Raw genomic sequence first — 24,624 nt, 5'->3', positions numbered from 1 at the left:
CCAGTATCCAGGAAGAGGGAAGCAGTGACAGAAGTAGTGTAACGGTCAGGAGGAAGGTCACTGGGTTGGCGCGAGAGGCAAGTTCAAATGTACAGGAGCGCGGGACAGCAGAGAGTGAGGATTGGGAACCGGGTCCTAAAGCCCGCAGGAGGGAGGGGGAGGAGCTAAGCGACTCAGCGTCGGAAGAGTCCAGAAAGGGCAATGCCCCAGCGGGCAGGAGGACCCAGAGGAGGAGAGAGCAGCGTAAAAGGTGGAGCCGGGCTAGGATCTTAAACTGGTGTCATAGGGGAGGAGACTCAGACGGTACTTCGCCGGTCTAGGCTTTAAGACGTAGAGCTGCGCGCTACGGCTTGGAAATGGAAACTAATCTTCAATAAAGACTTTTGTACATAACGACAGCCTAGCGTTGGTCCTCTGTGAGCTGGGACCTAGAGGCAGCCCTGACACATAACTTTACATCTTACCATTAAACATGTTTTTGTTTTCAAAATGTATTTGGTGACTATTATTGTCATCATTCTTAAGTCAACCTATATTACTAAACTCAAATAGAAAAAGAAAAGAAGATGTAATTTTAAAATCATAATATTTTTCATAAATAAATGGCTTCCCATCTCTTCCATTTTGTACTAATAAATTTGTTGCCTATATTGTCTATTGTCTTTTTATTAATAGTATTGTCTTTTCTATCGATTTTCCCTTTATATTCAGTGTCTACAGAAATTACTCAAAGGCTGTTACTGTTTTCAGATTGCAACAATTACTTTTTAAATATTCCTTAAAACAATTCCAATTTGAGATAAACTCCTGTTTGGATTTATCTTTAATTCTTTCTGATAAATTGTCTAGCTCCACATATTCTGTCAGTTTTAGTATCCAGCCCGATCTAGTAGGTATATATTCACTTTTCTAATGTGTAGCTATTATAACCCTCGCAGCTGTGGTGGCATACAAAAAGATTTTCCTTGTTTTTTTAGGGATATCCAGACTGGTAATGCCCAATAAGAATGATCCCGGTTTTTTCATTAAGTTCGAGAGAGATGTCATTCCAAAATGGTTTAATCCCTTTGCATGCCCACCACATATGTAATGTAGTCCCACCAGGTTCTCCGCATCTCCAACAATTCTTAGAGAGGTTTCTATACATCTTAGCAAGTTTACAGGGTGTCAAGTGCCAGCGATAGAAAACTTTTTGGAGGTTTTCCCTTATAGTGCAACCCTTATAGTAAACTTCCAATTAACCCTCTGTAGGAGTGCAAATATCCAGAGTGTGGGGTCAGGTGGGATTACTATGAGGAATTATAAAATATGCATCAAGCCATTGTGTCTACGATGAATGCATTGTGTTGACTGGGTTTGATTCATTGACAATAATTTCTGATCAAATCCCACAGCCCTCTGCATCTCTGGCCATTTCCTCTACTGCCCATTTCTCTTTCTTCACAAGTCACGTACACAGCCCAGTTGCTTAGACAGGCAGGCTTCTGGGTCATCAAAGACAGAGGACAAGTTTCTTTGATGTAGGATGTTAATCTTAGGGCCAGGAAATGGATCTCACATGAAGGTGATAATGATCTTGTCCTCCTGGCCATCCTTCTTATCATATGTATTGATTGTTTATCACTTCTGGGGGTTGCCAAATGTCCTCCTTTGTAGTTCTGTTAATTAGTTTTGGTAGTTTAACTTGTCCCCACGTGGGTTTGTTGAAATGCTCAGAAGAAATCTGATTGGTTCTTACGAACACTCTGTAAAAAGCTCTTTTGTGAATAAAACGACCTGGGGCTGGAGACACAGAGACACAGAGAGACAGAGATTATTATACGCATCCTTCCCAGAGTCTTGCTGGTTCAAGCCTCTGTGTGTATTCTTATTAATCAGAGTTCAATCCTTCCTTTAGTTTGTGAACGCCTCAACCCTCCAAAAGTTTTCCCACTGGGACATCTCTGTCAAGATCTTGAGCCCATCTAATCATAGATTAGGCCAATTCATGGAGGAGGCTATAGGTATGTTTGCACTATTGTGGGTTGTATGCCGCTGAATACTGCTTGCTAGGACTCACAAATAGGAAGACTTGCACCCAGGTACTGTTTGCTGGCATCTCAAGAGGCCTCTGCTTGGTCATCTTACCTCAGCTTGGTCATCTTACCAACAGGATGCTGGATGAAGTGGGCCAATGATCTGATCCCGGAAATGACAAAGTCATTTATTTCTATAAAACTTTTAAGAACTGTACCATATGCTGCAAACATTTCTTTGAGCTCGGAAATTCAAATGGCCCCCAACCAAAAATGCTAAGTCCTGCATGGCCTGCATCTGGAAGATGATGATGTGTCACGGGCACACCGTTGTCCTCTAACCGCTTCTTGTACAACAGCCCATCATCCCGGAGAACATCATACTCACAAGTTAGAAGGAAAGTCTCTGGGAGTTGGCGGATTATGTCATCCTCTGCTAGAAGGGGGGCAAACATTGCCTCAAGACCTCTTTTATGTTGTTCATAAATTTCTTCTGAAAATGGGGCAGGAGCATTAGGGACATAGCCCCTGGCCTTAAATTCTTCTGGAATGTTATCAGCACTGATCCATTTTCGGTATTTCTCCCTCAAATCAGGAGGGATGTGGGCACCTTTTATAACTGGATCCACATTTATCTCCTTCCCAGTGATATATGTCGAACCAAATTTAACAACTCGTTTCCTGAACAAGGGAGGAACTGATTGGTTTTGCTGATAGGATGGCAAATCAAAGTCCACTGCTTGTAGAAATGGGTAGATCAGGACCTGAGCTCGCAGTCTTGGGAGGTCCTCTCTGGTCACCAGTTCTTGACAAATAGCTGCAGCATATGTGCCTCCACTACTGTCCCCAGCAATGGCAATGCAGTTGGGGTCCACTCCGTATTCCTCTGCATTCTTCAGAAAGTGTATTGCAGCAGTTAAACAGTCCAGTACAGGGACCGGATAGAGATGCTCAGGAGCTAAACGAAATCTAAAAAGAAAACAAGATATCACCCACACTTAACATCATACACTTCACAGAAAAGGACCGTTTGCCTGCATTACATATTGCAAGTGTTGGGAATCTTTTTCACCCCTAGGGCCACATTCCTTTCTCTGCAACTCTATGGGGGCCTGAGACAAAAATAGAAAGCAAATGCAAACTTTCCCTTTGGAAATCTAGACTTGTTCCTACACATAGCCACACACCATTCTCTCCCCTCCAGCTGCTGCTTCCTTCTTGTTTTCCCCTGTCCATATCTGGATCTACACTCACTTTTTAAGTGTTCTTAGAAAGATATTTTAATATCATTCTAAAATGTAAAGGCATTTGGTTTCTCCACATCCTTTTCTACAACATATACCCAATTATTTGACAGGGATGACTCTGCACTGCCCTCTGGTGTCATGTTTCAATGGCACATTGTTTAGGTTCTTCAGCTGGATAGCCTAACCCGTTTAAAACTCATTTTGAGTGTTAAAAACCACAACTGTAAATGAGTCCATTAGCAGGTTCCTGTAGCACTGTCCAACATCCTGTGCATCAGTGAAGTTATAATCCCACTACTTGGTATCTACCTGTCCTCCATCCACAGCTCACCTGATCAGGTTGGCAAGACTACTAGCAATTGCTAATACCAATGGATACTAGTCACAAGGATGATGTGCCACTATGAGAGGCAGTAATGCTTCTGAATACCAGTTGCTGGAAACTGGACCTGGGGAGAGAGCTCTTCTGCTCAGGTCCTGCTTGTGCGTTTCCCATTCGGGCATCTGGTTTGCCACCGTGAGAACATGATGCTGGACTAGATGAGTCCCCTTTGGCCTGATCCAGTAGATTTCTTACTATGTTCAAAGTCAAAGGGATTTGAGCTGGAAATCTAAATACAAAAATGAACACCCATTTGCCACCCATGTTGGCAAAATCACTATGTTTACAACTTTATAAGACTGGATGGCATTTCACCGATTGAACTTGAGTCCCAACAAGACAGAAGTACTGTTTCTGGGGGACAGGGGCTGGGTGGATGTGGGGACTCCCTGGTCCTGAGTGGGGCAACTGTGCCCCTAAAGGACCAGCTGCGCAGCTTGGGAGTCATTCTGGACTAACAGGTGTCCATGGGAGCACAGGTCAGGTCTGTGTCCATGGAAGCTGCCTACCAACTCCATCTAGTATCCTGGCTGAGAACCTACCTGCCTGCACATTGTCTCACCAGGGTGGTACATGCTCTGGTCATCTCTGGCTTTGACTATTGCAATGCGTTCGATGTGGAGCTACTTTTGAAGGTGACTTGGAAAGTACAACTAATCCAAAAAGGTAGCAGCTAGACTGGTGAATGGGAGAAGCAGCCAGGACCACATAACACTAGTCCTAAGAGAGCTACATTGGCTCCAACGCCATAGTGAGCTTCATGGGGCATGCAGGTTGCACTTTTTCGGGAAGTGCCGGGCCTGCAGGGTGCCCAAGGTGGCGCATCCCTCCTGGGCACCCACCGGCTGAGGGGGACATGGTGGGAGTGTGCTGCCCCCATGATGCTTTTTTGGGCAGCACTGGGCCTGCTGGGCACCAAAGACGTGTCCCTTCCAGGGGCCCTCCTTGTGTGGCCAACACGTCCCCATTGTTTCTTTCTCAGCCACCAGAGGGTGACTGGGGGGTTTCAGCAGCTCTGGTGTGCTGTGGGCCAAGCCCCTGGCCGCACTGACTTTCCTAGAGGTGCGCTGGGCTCTTGGGACGCTGGTGTACCACCCCCAAAGGTAAGTGCTTCCCGTGGCAAGTCACCCCGTACACTTCTGCCTAGCTATGCCACTGATTGGCTCTCAGTATGTTTCTGTGCACAGTTTCAAAATGTTAGTGCTGACCTTTAAATCCCTAAACGACTTGGGCCCAGTATACCTGAAGGAGTGTCACCACCCCCATTGTCCAACCCAGACTCTGAGATCCATCTCCAATGGACTTCTAGTGGTTCCCTCACTGCCAGAGGTGAGGTTACAGGGAACCAGGCAGAGGACCTTTTCCGTAGTTGCACCCACCCTGTAGAACGTCCTCCCAGCAGATGTCAAGGAGATAAGCACCCATGTAAATTTAAAAATACATATGAAGACACCCCTGATCAGGGAAGTTTTTAGTCTTTGATGATTTATTGTGTTTTTACTATTTTTTTGTCAGGAGCCGCCCTGAATTGCCGGGGCTTGCCAGATGCGTACCATATAAATTGTTATATATATATAATTAATATTCCATAGGAAAGGTTAGAAACTGAGAGGCATTCCATGTCCTTTTTGATACAATGAGAGTGAAGCCACTTACCCAACACTCATAACCACTGAATCACTTTGGTGTGCAATGAAACGGCAGACCTTTTCATAGACTTCTGGAAGAAAGCACAAGCCCCACAACCCCTCCATTACAATTTTTCCTGGTCAAGAACACTGATATCATTGTGAGTTGAATCCAATGTTAGTTCTATTGAAAGTAAAACTGTTGAAATATAGAGATAGATGGATATATCTGCTTATTTATTTATATGTCATAAATTGGATGCGCTTCTTGACTGTATAAAACAACAACTTTTAATGAATTTCCTCTGGGAAAAACTCAGTTGCATTGAACTGTTTGTAAATGGGGCATCGCTAGCTAAAAACCATTCTGTGAGTTTTACCCTCTCCTGATCTGTAACAGAGATCAAGCAGTTTCAATGGATAAAAAACAAAAACAAACTTCCTCCCACATTTCTTGGCTTCTTTCCAGTTATTTCTGATTACTTCTGGAAGCACTTACAAAAAAGTCCTTTCGGGCTTGAAGTAGAAACACCTTCTTTGACGTTTTAAGGATTTTTCATTGACTGTGATACTAGGAATTAATACAGAACTGGTCACCTTTGTAACAAGAGGTCTCCGCCTGTTTTACGACCACACAATCCAATCCTACACAAAACGTAAGCTGCCTACAGGAGTAGTAGTAACCACTTCCACACCTCACATAGCAAGCATTTCAAGACCTTTACATTAAAGTACCTCCTCAAATTATCCTTTTCAAAAACATTCCAAAGAGCTTACGGATGCTTCCGATGAGTCCAGCGCCTCCATGAAGATAGATGATTCCTCTCCTGTTCCCAGCAGCTGGTGTCTTGGGCCAGTACACCCTCACAGGCACCCCATCAAAAACAAGGTCCTTTCTGATCAACTTTGAGTCCTTCCTTGTTGGTATGGCATCGTACATAACCCTGAGGAAGATATGCTTACGGCAAATGCCCAGTTTTTCCAGAAACGCTCCCTGTTGAAACAAAAACATTCAGCGTTTATGATCAGTCTTAGATAATTTTGCATTTTAAAAAAGTGCATACATGCACTGCCTATGGAACAAACCCCTCACTTGTGAGGTACCTACACTGTATATCCTTTCACTCACCACTCTCCACTTAGAGATTGGGATGTTGTGAAGGTATCTATCTATAGATATAGATATATGTACAGTGGTGCCCCGCAAGACGAATGCCTCGCAAGACAAAAAACTCACTAGACGAAAGGTTTTTCCGTTTTTCAAGGCGCTTTGCAAGACGAATTTCCCTAAGGGCTTGCTTTGCAAGACGAAAATGTCTTGCGAGTCTTGCGAGTTTTTTCCCTACCACCCCCCCTTTTTCTAAACAGCCACGCCGCTAATAGCCGCTAAGCCGCTAAGCCTTTAATAGCCGCTAAGCCGCTAATAGCGCTAATCCACTAAGCCGCTAATAGGGGTGCTTCACAAGACAAAAAAACCGCAAGACGAAGAGACTCGCGGAACGAATTAATTTCGTCTTGCGAGGCACCACTGTACACATATATAAACATATATACACATAAGAACGTAAAAAGGAGTCTGTTGGACCTTGCCAATGGCACATCTAGTCCAGAAGCCTGTTCCCAGTGCCTGTGGGAAACCTTCAAGCAAGATCTGAACACAGGAGCCCTTTCCGCTTTCCATATCTGGTGTTCAGAAGCATTGCTGCCTCCAGCTCTAGAGGAAGAGCATAGGCATGGAGGCTAGTAGCAACCCATAGCCTTCTTTGTGAATTTACCGTACCTTTGGATAGGTATTCAATTTGGCAGCCATCACTGCCCCTTGTGGGAGTGACTTCCATAATTTGAATATGTTCGGTGTGAAGAAGTACTTTCTTCCATCTGTCCTGAATCTTCCAACACTGAGCTTCATTCGATTGTCCACAAATTCATGAGAGAGGGAGAGAAACTTTCTCTATCCACTTTCCATGTTATGCTAAATTTTATAAACTTCTATCATGTCGCCTATTACTCGCCTTTTCTCTAAACTAAAATATTTGAAAGGTTACAGCCCTTCTAGTAGAGGGGCCACCTCATTCCTGTGACATATATAAAATAAACTTACCAGTACAAATCCATATTCCACTACGAAATCAACAAATATTAAATTTGCACGACCGCTTATTCCTTGAGGCAGGTAGGGCCTGGTAAGACGATAATAAACTCCCCATGCAAGCAGCATGAAGTGAATGAAAATGGTCATATATAATATCAGCATCCACAGGGTTCCACCAAATGCCATTTCCCTTCAACTCAGAAGCACAGAGGTAGAGACTTCGTCTTAGCAATTGCTAAGTGGCTTTTGTACAAGAACAGTCTACAGCATGCAAGAGAACATCTTGTGGCCAACCCACACAGTTGAGAAGAAAACAAACAGTTTACTAATCAGTTCAGAATTTACAGGCTATCCATAGCCTCTGAATTTTCATAGCCTCTGAAGGATAATCAGATGGGCAAGCACCCTTCTCTTAAGTCAGGTGTTGCCTATGCAACACATCTTCATTTTTGTGGTGTTTGCCGTCCCACACAAAATACTTTGGAGTCTTTAATCCCTCGTAATTCAGAGAGCGCACATTATCAGGGATGGCACATCAATGTCAGCGTTAACCTCCTGCCAACAGCAGTATCACTGCCCCTGTCAGGACAGTGTGGTGATCAAAGAGGTTGGCACTGTGCATGCACACAATGGGAGCCAATCCTGCTCTTGCACAAATTTGATTGCTGCACATGCAACTCCACTTTCATTTCTTTATTTCTTTTCTTTATAAAAAGAGGCAGCATCCAGCTTTTCCGTTTTCTTTGTGGACAGCTGGTCAAGCACGGCACAGCTGAGGACTCTGTAACTCTCCTCACTCTTTCTCTTGATGAGGAGCAGGAAATCGTTGAATGGGAAGGATTAGGTGTTCTCACACTGTAAGACATTTCCAAAGAAATCTCCCTCCAAGCAGCCACCAGAAATAGAAATTAGCAGGACATTCTTGATTTTTCTGAAAGCCACCTGCTTCAGTAATGGGCACATTTATTTTGTCTTCTAAATTGTCATGGCTAAAATGGCCACTGTTTCTTTAATGTGAATAAAGCTGGGTCAGCATGAGTCAGCAGCCTGCAGCAGGTTGTATATATAAAGTGAGAAATGTTAGTTTCTGCTGAGGCTGAGGTTGGTTGGTGAGTGAGTGAGTGAGTGAATGAATGAATGAATGAATGAATGCTGGTAGTGTTGTGTGTCTGTTGCTTTTGCACAAAGACTTTTAAGAATAAAACTCTGCAAGGTTATTCTCGTGGACTCTTTTATGCAGACAAGGGTCTGAGGACCAGGCTGAAGAGACAAAGGGAGATCAGAACCCTTTCCTTTTTTTTTTTTTTTTTTTTGCTTTTTACAAACACTGACATGTTATGGGCCCAGTGTTTCTGAGCATGTGCAGAGTGCAAAACGACTGACAGCATCTCAGCAGGGAGCTGGTGAGTCCTGGTGGTGTGTGGAGCCAGTGGCTGTGCGTTGGAGCAGTTGGTGGCAAGCTGTAACTGTCTGCAGCGATGCTGGAGTGTCTAGGATCTGAGGATCAGGAAAGCACTAAGCGTCAGCTACTGGAACAGTTTGAACTGCTAGAGGACCACAGTAGGCGACTCAGAGTGGCTACACCAGTTGCAGAGCCAGGCGGGACCTGAGGGTCAACAGAGGCAGCAGCTAGAAGCCGGTGAGTGCCAGCCAGGACTGTCCAGTTGGACTCTAAAGAGAGAGTCAGGAGAGATTGCTGGAGGCCCCACAGAAGGGGCTCAGCAAGCACCAGCAGAGATGGCAGATTTCCAGTCTTCCCAAGTTGTAAATACTGGGGGAGGCATCCCTTTTGAACTTCTCTCAGAAAGCAACTGGCTGAGTTGGTCAATAAAATGCAGCAGTTGCTAAGGAGAGATGGACTATGGGACTGTGTTGAAACTGAGGTTTTGAGACGCGACTCTGCTGAGAAAAAACAGCTGGATGAAAGGGTTCGTGCCCAAATTATGCTGTGTTTGAGCAACTCTCAGTTATTGCATGTATCAAATGCCAGCACAGCGTTTGAGTGCTGGAATTTATTAAGGGCAATGCATGTCAGAGAAACTGCTGGAACTATAATTTCTCAAGACTGTTATGAAAGAAAGTGAGAGTTTGGCAACTCATCTTCAAATGCTGAAATCTCTGTTTCTTCAACTACAGCAGAGGGGTAAGCGTTATGATGAGACTGACCAAACCTACATTATCCTTTCAAGTTTGCCTGAAAGCTGGTTGCCTGTGATTAACAGCATGGAGAGTATGCATCCCCAAGATCTGACACTTGAGTATGTGGTTGGCAGATTGACCGAAGAAGCAGAAAGAAGGTCAGATAGACAGGCTGAACTCCAAGAACGGAGGAGTTACAGCCGAGGGGGCCAACAGCAGAATCTGCCAATGGAGCAACGCCAAGGTTTGGCAATCTATCTTGCTGATGGTCGTAGAAGCAAGATTGATGGCCAGGGAACATGTTTCCTGCAGTGCTTGAACACTACTCTACCAGAGACTCTGTCAGCAGTTTGGACTATTGTTTACTGTCTGTAAGCTGTTTGATTAATGTAGGGTATAGTGTTAAGTTCACGCAGGATGGTTGTCTGATAAAGAATGGAACTCAGGTATGTGGCCATGCAAAGTTGGAAAATGGGTTATATGTAATGCAGGACAAGCCTGTTAAAGCAGCCCAGGTGGTTCAGGATAATTTGCCAGTTCATAAGGGGTGTGTACATGAACTGCACAGAAAACTGGGTCACGCCAATTTCCATGTGCTTTCAGAAATGCAAAAGGTGTGCAAGAACCTAAAAGTAAATAGCTGTAACTGTTTCCTAGATTGCAATGTATGTAAAATGGCCACATCTAAGAGGAAGCCTGTGGCTTCTAAGAGTGACAGAGTATCTAAAGAGGTTTTAGAACTTGTCCATTGTGATGTGATAGGCCCTTTTCCACAGAGGACTGAAGGGGGCACCAGATATGCTTTTCTGGTAATAGATGATAAATCATGTTTTAGTTGGTTGTTTTTGTTAAGCAGAAATCTGAGTGTTTTCCCACATTCAGAGAATGGGTTGCCCAAGCTGAAAAGCTCTTCGCTCGCCCTGTTGTGCAGTTGCAAACAGATGGGGCAGAGAATTTCTGAACAAACAATTTGGGGCATGGTTGCGACATAAGGGGACCCCTCATCGCTTGACTAACCCTTATAGCCCTGCTGAAAATGGTCTGTGTGAAAGACGTGGGGCTGTAATACAGTCAGTAAAGGACTGCCTGCTTGTGGATGCAGGATTGGGCCACAACCATAGGCTGTGGGGCGAGGCTCTCCTTACAGCGAACTTTTTGATTAATAGAACCTGGTCTAGCTCTATAAAAGATATTCCTTATCGTGTATTGTTTGGGAAAGAACCAGAGTGGACAATGCTCCATAATTGGGGTTCTTAAAGGTAAAGGTAAAGGTACCCCTGCCCGTACGGGCCAGTCTTGACAGACTCTGGGGTTGTGCGCCCATCTCACTTAAGAGGCCAGGGGCCAGCGCTGTCCGGAGACACTTCCGGGTCACGTGGCCAGCGTGACATCGCTGCTCTGGCGAGCCAGAGCCGCACACGGAAACACCGTTTACCTTCCCGCTGGTAAGCGGTCCCTATTTATCTACTTGCACCCGGAGGTGCTTTCGAACTGCTAGGTTGGCAGGCGCTGGGACCGAGCAGCGGGAGCGCACCCTGCCGCAGGGATTCGAACCGCCGACCTTTCAATCGGCAAGTCCTAGGCGCTGAGGCTTTAACCCACAGCGCCACCTGCGTCCCCTAATTGGGGTTCTTGGGCACATGTAAATATCCCCAAAGCTCAGCGCCAGAAAGGGGGTGCTAGAGCGCAGAAACTGCGGTTTGTGGGATATCAATCCTATGGCAAAGGGTGGCGTTTCAATTTACGCCCAGGACACGTGGTTCTGTCACGAAGCGCAGACTTTGCTGACCAGGACAGATGGACTGCGATCCATGCCAACCCAGGTTGCCTACTGCCCCTGCAAGTAGGAGAAGAGGCTTCTTCTCAGCTATTGGCAACACAGGAGCAGGAGGAGGAGGAGGCATATATTTCCCCAAAAGACATGGCAATAGATACTACTTCTCTAGAGGAAGAGGAAGAAGAGCCAGAGATAAAGGGGGAAGAAGTAGTTGTGCCTAGATGCTCTCAGCGTTCAAACAAGGGTGTACCTCCTCAGCGTTTGACCCTAGGAGGAATGAGAGTATGCAATGTGAGTTGTGTGGAACCACAAAGTTATAATGAAGTCTTAGACTTACCCCCTGGGGAACGTGCTTTGTGGGAACAAGCCATGAAAGAAGAAATGGACTCTTTTAAACGTAACAAAGTGTTTGAGGTCATAATGCCACCACCTGGTGGCAGAGTGGTGTCATGCAAGTGGGTTTACAAAAGGAAAACCCTTGCATCTGGGGAACCACGTTTTTGAGCCAGATGAGTAGCCAGAGGGTTCACTCAGATTAAAGGGGAGAGTTATGATGAAGTGTGTAAAGAGTTAAACTTTTCATTTAATGCTTTCCATTGCTGCTGTAAGACAACTAGCAGTGCACCATTTTGATGTTGATGCTGCATATCTGCATGCAAATTTAGACCATGAAGTGTTAATGAGAAAACCCCCTGGGTTTGAAGAGGAGAATGGTGCAGTCTGGCGTTTGAAAAAGGCTGTTTATGGTCTCAAACAAAGTGGAAGGTGTTGGAACCAGTGTTTAAATGAAGCCCTTGTAAAACTTGGTTTTAAAAGGAGTGTGGCTGATCCATGCATGTACACCAAGGAGACAGGCAACAAATATCTAATGCTCTTAGTCTTCGTTGATGATTTGCTTGTAGCAGGGAGTTCCACAGATGAGATCCAGAAGCTCACAAGTCAACTGGAAAAGAGGTTTAAGCTTAAAGCCTTAGGGCCTGTAAGCAATTACTTGGGAGTAGAAGTAAGGCAGGAAGCAGATGGAAGCTTTCTATTTAGCCAGAAAGAGAAAATTCTTCATTTGATAGAGCAGTTTGGCATGGAAAACTGCAAGCCAGTTCAGATTCCCATGACACCAGATTTCCCAAAGACAGTATGTGATGATGAATTTGATCAGCCTGAGTTGTATCACTCAAAAATATGATCACTGTTGTATTTAAGCCAGTGGTCAAGGCCAGACATTGCATGTGCTACAAATGTTCTGAGCCAACGTGTATCTAAACCCAGTACTGCCAATTGGTGTACATTGAAAAGGCTTATCAGATATCTAAAGGGGACATTAAATGTATGTTTAAAGATATCTAGTACACAAGACGAAAAACTAGAAGTATTTGCTGATGTGGACTGGGGAAGCTGTGTAGCTACTAGAAAATCTACAAGTGGAATGGTTATGATGTTTGCCAATTCCATAATTGGATGGAGGTCAAAGAAACAAAGATTTGTTGAGACCTCATCCTGTGAGGCAGAATATGGGAGCCTGTCGCTAGCATGCAGTGAAATCATGTGGTTTATACAGATACTAAAAGATCTAGATTGTAAAGTAGATTTGCCTATCCAAGTGTATGAAGATAGCCAATCGTGTATTGCATTAGCGGGCTCGGAAATAATGAATTCCGCATCAAAACATATTGCTATCCGTCATGCGAATGTGAGAGATTGTGTACAGAATGGGCTAAAATGGCTGCTGTTTCTTTAATGCGAATAAAGCTGGGTCAGCATGAGTCAGCGGCCTGCAGCAGGTTGTATATATAAAGTGAGAAATGTTAGTTTGTGCTGAGGCTGAGGTTGGTTGGTTGGTTAGTTGGTTAGTGAGTGAATGAATGCTGGTAGTGTTGTTGTGTGTCAGTCGCTTTTGCACAAAGACTTTTAAGAATAAAACTCTGCAAGGATATTCTCTTGGACTCTTTTTATGGAGACAAGGGTCCGAGGACCAGGCTGAAGAGACAAAGGGAGGTCAGAACCCTTTCCTTCTTTTTTTTGCTTTTTACAAACACTGACAGTTTTGATACAAGCCCTCCTCTTTCCTAGCGAACAAGAGGAATTTATTGAAGTTCAAGGACACATTCTAGCCAGAAAACAAAGGAGCCAATGCCTAGGGGCCAAGGGGTGTTCCCCCACCGGGAAAATATTTGAGGTGGCCTCCCTCCCTCAAAGTTGACAGGCATTGCCATTCAAATAGTGTATATCTTCAAACATTTATCTGATGAAAATTGGGATGTCCTGTTCATCATCATCAACAACAACAATTTTATAACAGACAAGTCTTCATTTTTGTGGTGCTTGCCCTCCCACACAAAATACTTTGGCGTCTTTAATCCCTCGTGATTCAGAGAGCCCAAGTTATCAAGGTTGCGACATCAATGCCAGCGTTGGCATCCTGCCAACAGCGGTGTCACTGCCCTTGCCAGGACAGTCCTTGGAGCATAGAGGACTTTTTTTATTTTTCTGAAATCCACCTGCATCAGAAATGGGCACCTTTATACTGTCTTCTAAATAGTTTGGGGTTTTTGATACAAGTCCTTCTCTTTCCTGGCAGACAAGAGGTGTTATGAAGTTCAAGGAAACATTCTAGCCAGAAACAAAGGAGCCAACTCCTAGGGGCCAAGGGGTGTTCCCCCACTGGAAAAATATTTGAGGGGGCTTCCCTCCCCCAAAGTCAACAGGCATTGCCATTCAAATGGTGTATATCTTCAAATCAAATCAAATCAAATCAAATCAAATTTTATTAAACGGTCACAGACCAGATTAACTCGTACAGCTAGTCAGCAAAAGATAACACCAGAAAAACAAAGGACAATTTCAATACAGATTAGGCCATAACAGCAATTTAAAATTAGACAGCATAAATAAAATTAAATATTTGCCTTCGCCTGCATATTGACATTGGAAAGCTCTTGTTTCCTGCGCCTAATAGCGGCTACACAGAATTTGGCAACATTGATCGTAATTTCAGGGACCTTATCTTCTACCAAGGCTCTCATACATAGGAGTTCTGGTTCATTTTTAAGCTTTTGTAGAACTGGGGCAATAAAGGTCAGGCATAGGTCCTTCTAATAACTACAGTGCAGCAATACATGCAGACTTGTTTCCACTTCCGATGAGCCACATGGGCAAACACGTGACTCATATGGTTTGCCCTCATATCTGCCTAACAACAGGGCAGAGGGCAGAACGTTGAATCTGGCCAGGGTAAAGGAGTGTCTGTACTTAGGTATTTGTAAATCAGCCAGATAATTTGCGGGTGAAAACCCTCTCCCAAAGTCTCTAATTGTGGCATGTTTATCCATTTTGCCCATATGACATTGCAGCTCTATGTCCCTAATGCATTGGAGCACTTGACTTCTGGCACTCTCATATCCTGCCGCTATCAAGATCTGCGGGGAGAATCCCTAGCTTCTTATCTTTTCAAACAGGGAAGCTTTCCAGGTAGAATGAAAGGTGTCTAAGAGTGTTAAGGGAGCCAAACCGGCCGGGGAAAAAATAAGTTTTAACCAGTAGTGTATCTTTAGAATCCACAGCCGTGCGTTAACGGGTGGTTGTCCAACTTCTAAGCGGACAGCTATATTAGATACACAAGGGGGGATCCGCAATAAACACCGATAGAATTTTGTTTGAAATGCCTCCATAAGCGCAAAATTTTTAAAGCTGCAGACCTGGGATCCATAAGTGAGTTGTGGGAGTATTTTTGCAGCAAAAACCTGGGAGGCCGCCGGAATGTATTTTCCCCCTTTCCCATGAAAGAATCTTGTAAGGGCTTTATTGGCCCTTCCTGCGTTGGCAATGGCGTTTTTCATCTGTTGGTGCCACGAGACCCTTTCCTGAAAAGTTATTCCCAGGTATTTGAAAGTTGCTACCTGGTCAATAGGTTGACCATTAATTCTCCATTTGTGTTTCCTTCTTTTTTTTGAGAACACCATAATTTTAGATTTGCTGTAATTTATTGATAGTTGTTCCGCTTGACAATAGTCAGCAAGTGATCTCAAAAGCTTCCTCAAGCCAACGCAGGAAAAGGAGAGTAGGACTGCGTCGTCCGCATACAGAAGCACCGGGAGGGGCATACCTGCCAGTTTGGGAGGGTGGGCATTTTCTTTCGCCATATTTACTGCTAGAGAGTTGATATAAAAATTAAATAGCGTTGGCGCGAGGACACATCCTTGTTTAACCCCATAGTGCGTTTGAATTTCTTTAGTTAGATGGCCTGACCGATCGCATCTTACCCTCACCCTGGTGTTTTCGTATAGACCACGGATAAGGCGTAATAAGCGTTTATCTATGTTTGTAGCGCCAAGCTTTTCCCAGAGTCTGTCCCTTGGTATTAGATCAAAAGCCGATTTAAAATCGACAAAAGCTGCATATAAAGATCCCCCTTTTCTAGAGTATTTGTCTGCCAGGTGTTGAAGGACAAGGGCCTGGTCTATAGTTGAACGCTTTGCTCTAAAACCAGCTTGAGCTTCTGATAGAATATGCTCTCTTTCCATCCACTCCACCAATTTATCACATAAATGAGCAGCGTACAGTTTGCTAATAACGCTTAATAGGCTGATTGGTCTATAGTTAGCTGGCTCAGTTCTGTTTCCTTTCTTGAATATTGGAATGATGATGGCTAAACCCCAGTCCTCGGGGATAATAGCCGCTTGATTTATACTAGTGAACAAGGCGGCTAGCACAGGGGCCCACCATTCAACATTTGCCTTAAGAATTTCTGGTGGGATATTGTCAGCACCCGTGGCTTTCCCTGATTTAAGAGATTGAATAAGGCCAGTAATTTCTTCTGTGGTTACAGGGGGCCATTCCTTGCCAAATTTGGTGTATTCAAATGGTGTATATCTTCAAACATTTCTCTGATGAAAATTGGGGTGTCCAATTCTTCTTCTATTATTATTATTATTATTATTATTATTATTATTATTATTATTTTATTATTTTATTTATACGCCAGCCATCTGACTGGGGTGCCTCAGCCAATCTAGGTGGCTTCCAACATAAATAAAAACATAACAAAACATAAAACATTACAAAACTTCCCAGTACATTGCTTGCTTCAGATGTCTTTTAAAGGCTATATACTGGTAGTTACTCCTTGGGCTTGGGGTTTGCATAACTCTATACCCTCCAACATTTCCCTGGTGAAAATAGGAACTTCCTAAGGAAAAGTGGGACATTCCAGAATCAAATCAGAAACCAGGACAGCTTTTATAAATGCAGGACTATCCCTGTAAAATAGGTGTGCTTGGAGGGTCTGATTGTGTGCATCCACTTCATCATGTGCCCGATTATGTGGGTTGGAGCTTACTTGCCCCACAATATTTTATTCACGCTGGTGCCTCTGCCAGGAAAAAGTATTCAACAAGGATTTGAAGTATGGCCCTTGTGGCCAGGTGAAAGGGTGTGCAGACCGGAGGGAGAGGCAAGGGACAGATCTGATTTCACATTGATCTGAGTATTCTCCAAGATGAAAGAACAAACCCCTATAGAACTGCATCCAATGTTTGTTCTACTCAAAGTAGGCCCATTTAAGTGACTAGAGATGACTAGTTGTCAAGAACTACTGGCCAGGCAGGACCTCCCAAGACCGATCCTCATCTATCCATTCCTACAAGTACTGGACTTCAGTTTGCCAACCTGTCAGCAAAACCATTCAGTTCCTCCCTTGTTGAAGAAACAAGCTGTCTGTCAGGAAACTGCCATTGGAACAGGGGTGGGAAACAGAGGGGCAGTTGTGTTACAGGGAGCCTCCAAAAATCTTGTGAAGCAGTTCCTCTTCCAGCGATGAGGAAATCCCCACCTCCAGTGGGGAAGCGGGAAAAGGACCAGAGGATGCTGGTGGGAGCCTCAGCACCGCTCCTGGCCAAGCTGGATAGGAGGGAAGCACACCCCTTCCGTTGCCCACCCTGCGCAGAAGTCTAAAGCGCAAAGAGGGAAGGAAAAGGCTGGGAGTAACGAGACTTTTATGTTGGGGGAGGTCCAGGAAACAAGCACTCCCGGATTCTGCTAGTGATTGAGGCAGACATGAACTTTGGGGTTCTGCACTGTAAATAGTTTTGCACCAAAATAAAACCGGAAAAAGACAGGTCGGCGTCCTGCCTGGTTACTCGTGAGCAACCACCCTTGCCATCTGACACTGTCAAACTTGGCATAAGATGTCTCACTGAACAGATGGTCAATCTGGATGGAATTATGAAAAGCACCCTTTTCCCAGAAAAGGGAAATACCAGAAAATGGATCAGCCAATAACATTCCCAAATGATTTAAAGCTAGGGGCTACAGCACCTGCTCCATTTTCATAAATACTTTATGAAATTTGTAAATCAGCTGGTGAAGCAATGTTTGCCCCCCTGTTAGTGAAGGATACCATTATCCTATCCGCCAGCTCCCTGAGATTTTCATTTTAACCTGTGAGTATGATGTTCCCCGAGACGACGGGCTGTTGTTCAAGAAGCGGCCAGAGGATGGTGGTGTGCTAATGACATGGTGTGCTCCCACTTGTGATTCCTAGCAACTGGCATTCAGAAGCATACAGCCTGCAATAGTGAAGAGAGAACATAGCCTCCTCCAGGAGAGGCGGGGGCAGGAGGAAGAGGTGTGGAAGCCCTTGACTACACCAGCCTGACTTATCTCTCCCTTCCCTCCTGTTTAGGGAAGTTTTTAATATCTAATGCTGTATTGTTTTTAACATTTGATTGGGAGCCACCCAGAGTGGCTGGGGAGACTCAGCCAGATGGGCGGGGTATAAATAATGTAAGTATATAATAATATAATTAAATTAAATTAATTAAATTAAATTATTATTATTATTTACATTCTTTCCTCATTTCCTGGCTGTTACAGGTTCCTGCAGTTTACTGATTCTCTTCCAAGTCAGTCTCCAACCTGCCACCCCCCTTCTCCTGGTGCTCACTCATCAAAATCTAGCCACCCCTCCTCAGTGTCCAGCCAGTCACTGACAATTACTGGTAGTCATGATGCCCAATAATGGAACCTCTGGACTTCCCCTTTGGGGGCGGCACTGTGAACAGTGTCTCTCGTCTCACTCCAGAATAACAAGCTTTCAAACCACTGACTTACCAGACTGCTTGGATAAAGACTTTAAGCATCAGGTAAATAAAACCTCCCACCAGCTTCTGTTAAACTTCAGTTGCTTATTGTCAGTTCGATGTTACAGGTTTATAGACTAGATGGTAAATGCTCAGCTTATTTTCAGTTACTTCAGTTTCTTAACACAGTTGTTGTCACAGCTTAATACATTGGTTTTCAAACAAGGTGGTTGTTTCTGTCAGTTCCCCAACCTTTTGACCATCCCATTCCTGAGGTACTCCAAATGGACAACAGACACAGGGGATCAGAACACCCCTCTTAAATGGTTTGGGAGTCTTCTCTTTCTAGAAGATCTCTCCCCTCCTGACGGGAATGAGACTTCAGTAGACTGTTACCTTCTACTTCTACTTCTCCTTCTACTTCTCCTGGCTCAAACCTTCTACTTCTCCTGGCTCAAACTCAGCCCTCCAACTAACTCCTGCCTTAATACTCTCACAGGACACTCCACACCAGGGGTCAGCAACCTTTTAAAGCCGTGGGCCAGTCCACTGTCCCTCAGACCATGTGGTGGGCTGGACTATATTTTTTTGGGGGGGGATGAAGTAATTCCTATGTCCCACAAATAACCCAGAGATGCATTTTAAATAAATAGACACATTCTACTCATGTAAAAACACACTGATTCCTGGACCATCTGCGGGCCAGACTGACAAGGTGATTGGGCCGCATCCGGCCCCCGGACCTTAGGTTGCCTACCCCTGCTCCACACAGTCCTTTGCACTAAGCTCAGAGGCTCCTTTCTCTAGCTTTAGATTATTTTCCTCAGAGTGGATGTTTCTATGCAGAAGGGAATGAAAAAATATTTACTTTCATGCTGAAATCATTCACTCTAGTTAGCTACAAGGTAGATCTCCTTTCTCCCACACTATTGGGATAAATGGGCCAATAATTTGTTGAAATAGGGCTTTGCTTTTATTGACCCCCTTTACCTTCTGAAGCTCTTGAGTCAGTAAACAGCATAGATCTTGTGAATAGACTTTAGAGAGCAGACTTTACCTGTCGCAATCACACACCGACAGATGCTTGTACGTAAGAAAACAGTAAAGCTGGTGATTGTAGGAAATACTTGGAAGGAAAAGGTATCAGGTTCTAGTCTTACGAACTAGACTTGAGAAGAAAAAGGCAGCTCTGCCGGCTCTTTTGTTGTCTCGGGATAGTTTGAAGGTGCTCCCTCATCTTAGGCTCCAAGAGAGAAATAGGAAGAGGAAAAGGAAAACAGGCTGTAACCTCAGATGAAGCAGACTAATCCAGGAAGAGATGGAGAAGTCAGCTGAGAGGTTAAAGGCACAGGAATAGTCTGGGGGGGCCTCACTCTGCCTTAACCCCATGCAAATGCCTCTTCTGGAATTCCAAGGTGATTTGATAAGACTGAAAAAGGGAGAAGAAACTAAAGAATTTGTGACAGATTGGTTTCAGTACTTTTGAATAAATGAGCTATTTAGGAAAGACGAAGAGAAAGGATTTTCAGGAGAAGAATCAGAATTTGGGATCTTCTTGGAATGGGAGACCAAAGACAAGTTGGTGAAGAAGGCAATGATTCATTGGGTGTCTTATTTTGGATACAGTATAGAATTATCAGCATGGGAAAAATTGTGGAATAACATGATAAAATTCTCATCTTGTTATGCAATTAGAAAAAACAACCAAAAAATTGTTCTTCAGATGGCATTTAACACCTAGCAAACTGGTTAAAATGTAGAAAAGAGGATCCAATTTATGTTGGAAATGTTTAGACAAGGAGGGCTCGTTAATCCACATGTGGTGGTAATGTGAACTTGCAAAAATAATAATACTGGGGAATGATTTATGAAAAACTGAAGAATATGCTTAAATGTTCCTTCCCCAAGAAGCCAGAAGCATTCCTGTTAGCTATAATAGGACAGGAGATTCCAGATAAAGTTAAAAAACTTCTTCCTTTATGCAACAGCAGGAGCAAGGGTACTATCCGCTAAAATATGGAAGGAGAGGAAAATCCCAACCAAAGACCAGTGGTTGCTTAAACTAATAGAATATGTAGAATTAGTCACGATGACAGCCAAAATAAGAAATACAAAGAGATAAACAGTATTAAGTGAGTGGGAACTACAAGAGTATTTAAATAGAAGCAGTATAAATATAAATTTACAAGTAGAGATAAACATGAACAACAGTAAACACATGAAAACAGTAAACACCAGTAAACAAAGAGTGAAAGAGAGAGGAGGGAAGGATTGGAAAGCTTTAGGAGTTGCAACAAACTAAAGTGACTGGGTTAGGATGTCAAGGAAAGATAGGTTGGGAAGTCCAGGTGAGACTTTGTTTACACCAGTAAACAAAGAGTGAAAACATTGCCTCAAGACCTCTTTTATGTTGTTCATAAAGTTCTTCTGAAAATGGGGCAGAAGCTTTAAGGACATAGCCCTTAGCCTTAAATTCTTCTGGAATGTTATCAGCACTGATCCATTTTCGGTATTTCTCCCGCAAATTAGGAGGGAGATGAGTGCCTTTTATCACTCCGTCCACATTTATCTCCTTCCCAGTGATATATGTCAAACCAAATTTAACAACTCGTTTCCTGAACAAGAGAGGAACTGATTGGTTTTGCTGATAGGATGGCAAATCAAAGTCCCCTGGTTGTAGGAATGGGTTGATGAGGACCTGAGCTCGCAGTCTTGGGAGGTCCTCTCTGGTCACCAGTTCTTGACAAATAGCTGCAGTAAAAGTGCCTCCACTACTGTCCCCAACAATGGCAATGCAGTTGGGGGCCCCTCCGTATTCCTTTGCATTCTTCAGAAAGTGTATTGCAGCAGTTAAACAGTCCAGCACAGGGACTGGATAGGCCCCTAGCAACTCCACTTTTCATTTATTTATTTATTTCATTTATTTATAAAAAGAGGCAGCATCCAGGTTTTCAGTTTTCTGTCGACAGCTGGTAAAGCTTGGCACAGCTAGGTGCCCCCCCCCAAAAAAAAAACTCCCCACAGAGGAGTGGGGATCCTAGCGGTCCAGCGGAGCATGTGAACTTGCCCTCCTGAGCCCCCCCCCCCAGCTGACATTTCTGCACAGATTTGTACCGAATTTGACAGGCTGATACCTTGGCAGAGTAGAAAGTAAAAAGACTTGGATAAAAGTGTTGTGGAAATACAAGCCCCAATTTTAAACCCTGGAACTTAGTGGCACAAAGCCAAAGCTAAGCAGGAGAACTCTCCATTACACCAGGGGAGAAATTCCCCAGGAAGGAAGGAGAACCTGGAATAGCTTTGGAATTACCGTATTTTTCGCTCTATAAGACGCACCAGACCATAAGACGCACCTAGTTTTTGGAGGAGGAAAACAAGAAAAAAAATATTCTGAATCTCAGAAGCTAGAACAAGAGGGATCACTGCGCAGCGAAAGCAGCGATCCCTTTTGCTGTTCTGGCTTCTGGGATAGCTGCGCAGCCTGCATTCACTCCATAAGACGCACACACATTTTCCCTTACTTTTTAGGAGGGAAAATGTGAGTCTTGTAGAGCAAAAAATACGGTAATATTTAGTGCTTATTGAAGACCAGGGGATTTACGCAATACTACCTGCCAAGAAATAACTTTAATATCTTTGGACATTCTGGATGTACGTATTTAAAGCCTAACGGTTGGAAGATTTGATTACAATATATAGTTCACTTGGATTTACATTTTGGGTTTTATAAATTTTGGGCTTTGGACATTCTGGACATATATATTTTAAGCTTAAAGGTTGGAAGATTTCGATCACAATATACAGTTCAAAATAAAAGCATTCAGTTATGGGAAAACTTTCTGGCCTAGAAATGGCTGGTAAACAAGACACAGGAGCCGTCACAAGGAAATCTGCTATTGATAGGAGACGTGCAAGTGTACAGGAAGAGACAGCGTTGAGAAGAGTAGATATTAAATATAAATGGGAATACCCAGAGGGGATCTTCTTTACATTTATGAAAAAGATATATAGGCTGACAACAGAATACCAGGCCAAAGAATTTTTTGAAAAACACAGAAGAGACCTAAACGCTGGACAGGACAACCCACTAGCAGAACAAGCAGCTGCTTTGGAGTAGCTTTCACTGGAAGGAGCATCAGGTGGAAAAACAGATATTGTAAGTGACTCTGACGATGGCCAATCTTAAAATATTAAGTTGGAATTTTAACGGTTTGAATCTTTGACATCTGGTGGGAGGGCGTTCCACAGGGCGGGTGCCACTACCGAGAAGGCCCTCTGTCTGGTCCCCTGTAACTTGGCTTCTCGCAGTGAGGGAACCGCCAGAAGGCCCTCTGCGTTGGACCTCAGTGTCCGGGCAGAAGGATGGAGGTGGAGACGCCGAGGCCATTTAGGGCTTTAAAGGTCAGCGCCAACACTTTGAGTTGTGCTCAGAAACGTACTGGGAGCCAGTGTAGGTCTTTCAAGACTGGTGCTATATGGTCTTGGTGGTTGATTGTGTCAAAAGCTGCTGAGAGATCCAGCAGAACCAGGAAACAGCTCTCACCTTTGTCCCTAGCCCACCAGAGATCATCGACCAGTGCGACCAAGGCAGTTTCAGTCCCATGATGAGGACTGAATCCCGAGTGGAAGGGATCCAAATGGTCCGCTTCTTCCAGGCGTGCCTGGAATTGTTCAGCAACCACTTACTCAATCACCTTGCCCAAGAATGGAAGATTTGAGCCTGGGATATTATGATCTGTTCAAGGTCACACCTGCGTTTCTTGGTTCTGCCCAAAAGTGAAAGTATTTTACCACTCCCAGGCTAAACCATAAAGTTTTCCTTTACCCTTTAAACGTTTTCCCCCTCCCTACCAGTCCCTGCCATACAATGGGAAAAAAAAACAAAAAGATGGGAGAGAGTAAAAAGTCCAATAAACCAATTTTTTTTTTAATTTCTTCGTACGTCCACCACATATGGTAGAAATTTCCTTTTTTTAAAAATAAATACATTTTTATTGAAATTTTAAAGGTTACATGAATAATAAAAAAACACCCAATTAGACCAAAAAAGCATAACAATGCATAAAAACAAGTCCCATCAAAGAAAAAAAAATAAAAATAAAAATAAAAAAGAGAACAGACAAAAAAGAAGAAAAGATGCATACAGTAAAAAAAAGGAACAAATCAAACCTTTACATAACTTTCTTTCTTTAGCTTATTTCCTTGACCTCCTCACACCTCCCCTCTTTGTATTCTAGTACAATTAAATATTTCAGCAAATCCTTCACCTTTGTTTTTATCCTAATAATTTATCTTTATATACTATAATTTAACATTCTCTTCTTTTACCAATTAATCCTTCATTTTTACTTTGCTTAATCTTATTTCTCCTTAAAACTAATAAATTTAAACTTAATCTCTTAAAACATTTCCCCTAGGGTCATAAAAAACTCATTCCATGATTTCTCCATCTCTCATTAAAAAAAAATTATTTTTTTTTGAAATCTCCATATATACACTTTAAATTCCCAATTTTTTTCCACTGTCTCCCCTCCCCGGTCTCGGCCCCTGCCGTCAGTTCCATCAACCTCCCAGCGTCCATCAACCTGGATATCTTATATCCGAGGCTCTTAACTCTTCTTCACTTCCCTTTTGCCGGTCTTCTTGATAATCTTTGGTGCTAAAAAGCAGATCTCGGGGGAGCTCCAACCCTTATGCTTATATTCCTTCTTGACAGATCTGCCAGATTTCCATAGTTAAAGCTAGGGCCCATGAAGTATTCCAAATCTTGTTTCACAATTCTTCCAAGTCCAAAGGCCCCAAAAGCTCCAATCTCCTCCTGGCTCAAATTCATATTCCAAAATTCATTTGATCCCTGCATAAGGGGATCTCTCCACCTTTCCTTTTCCAGATCAGGCCAGGTACCCATCTTCAAAAACTGGCTTCTCCTAATTACAGTCATATAAGAACTCAAGTTGTAATCCTCCATTTGCCTCTTTAGGGTTAAGGTTCCCCCTTGTTTTGCCTTGTACTCAACAACAGCAACTTTCTCCTTCTCTAATTCATCAATTTGTTCAGTTAAAAAGGATTTCTGTGCCGGATTCTTATCGACTTCTATGCTGATATCCACTTTTGTTCCCAAAATCTCAGTATTAGTAGCCATGGCATCTATCTGTTTATGCAGCTTTCCCAACAAATAGAATGTCCTATTCAGTACAGACACTACTTCTTCCTTTACCGACATTCTTAAGATGTTCAAGGTCAAAACCAGTTTCTCACAGTTTTTATCTTA

The 24,624-nt window shown here is 43.5% G+C and overlaps 1 protein-coding gene and 1 long non-coding RNA gene across 3 annotated transcripts in view; one reads left to right on the top strand and one right to left on the bottom strand.

Annotated features, from left to right (window-relative positions):
- LOC307205091 overlaps nt 1–24,624 on the top strand; it is a 58,853-nt gene that overhangs the window by 7,246 nt on the left and 26,983 nt on the right. Inside the window, exon 2 of the long non-coding RNA XR_013833857.1 lies at nt 18,148–18,416. This is a non-coding gene — a long non-coding RNA (uncharacterized lncRNA). The remainder of the gene's footprint in view (nt 1–18,147; nt 18,417–24,624) is intronic.
- Nucleotides 1,044–8,269, bottom strand: LOC307204860 (arylacetamide deacetylase-like 4). 2 transcript variants are annotated; one of them, XR_013833783.1, is made up of 5 exons: nt 7,374–8,269; nt 6,050–6,266; nt 5,301–5,364; nt 1,743–2,984; nt 1,044–1,645 (listed from the first exon to the last, which is right to left on the bottom strand). XR_013833783.1 is itself a non-coding variant. In XM_079956928.1 (4 exons), the coding sequence occupies exons 1-4, from the start codon at nt 7,548–7,550 to the stop codon at nt 2,210–2,212; spliced, it is 1,233 nt and encodes a 410-aa protein (XP_079813054.1). In that variant the 5' UTR covers nt 7,551–8,269; the 3' UTR covers nt 1,044–2,209. The 2 variants fall into 2 exon arrangements, 1 of the variants encoding a protein (XP_079813054.1); XM_079956928.1 differs by having other exon boundaries at nt 1,044–2,984.

The sequence above is a fragment of the Podarcis cretensis genome (assembly GCF_951804945.1).
Source record: "Podarcis cretensis genome assembly, chromosome: 16".
Lineage (NCBI taxonomy): Eukaryota > Metazoa > Chordata > Lepidosauria > Squamata > Lacertidae > Podarcis > Podarcis cretensis.
Note: the sequence above shows the minus strand (reverse complement) of the source record. Positions and strands in the feature narration are given on the sequence as shown.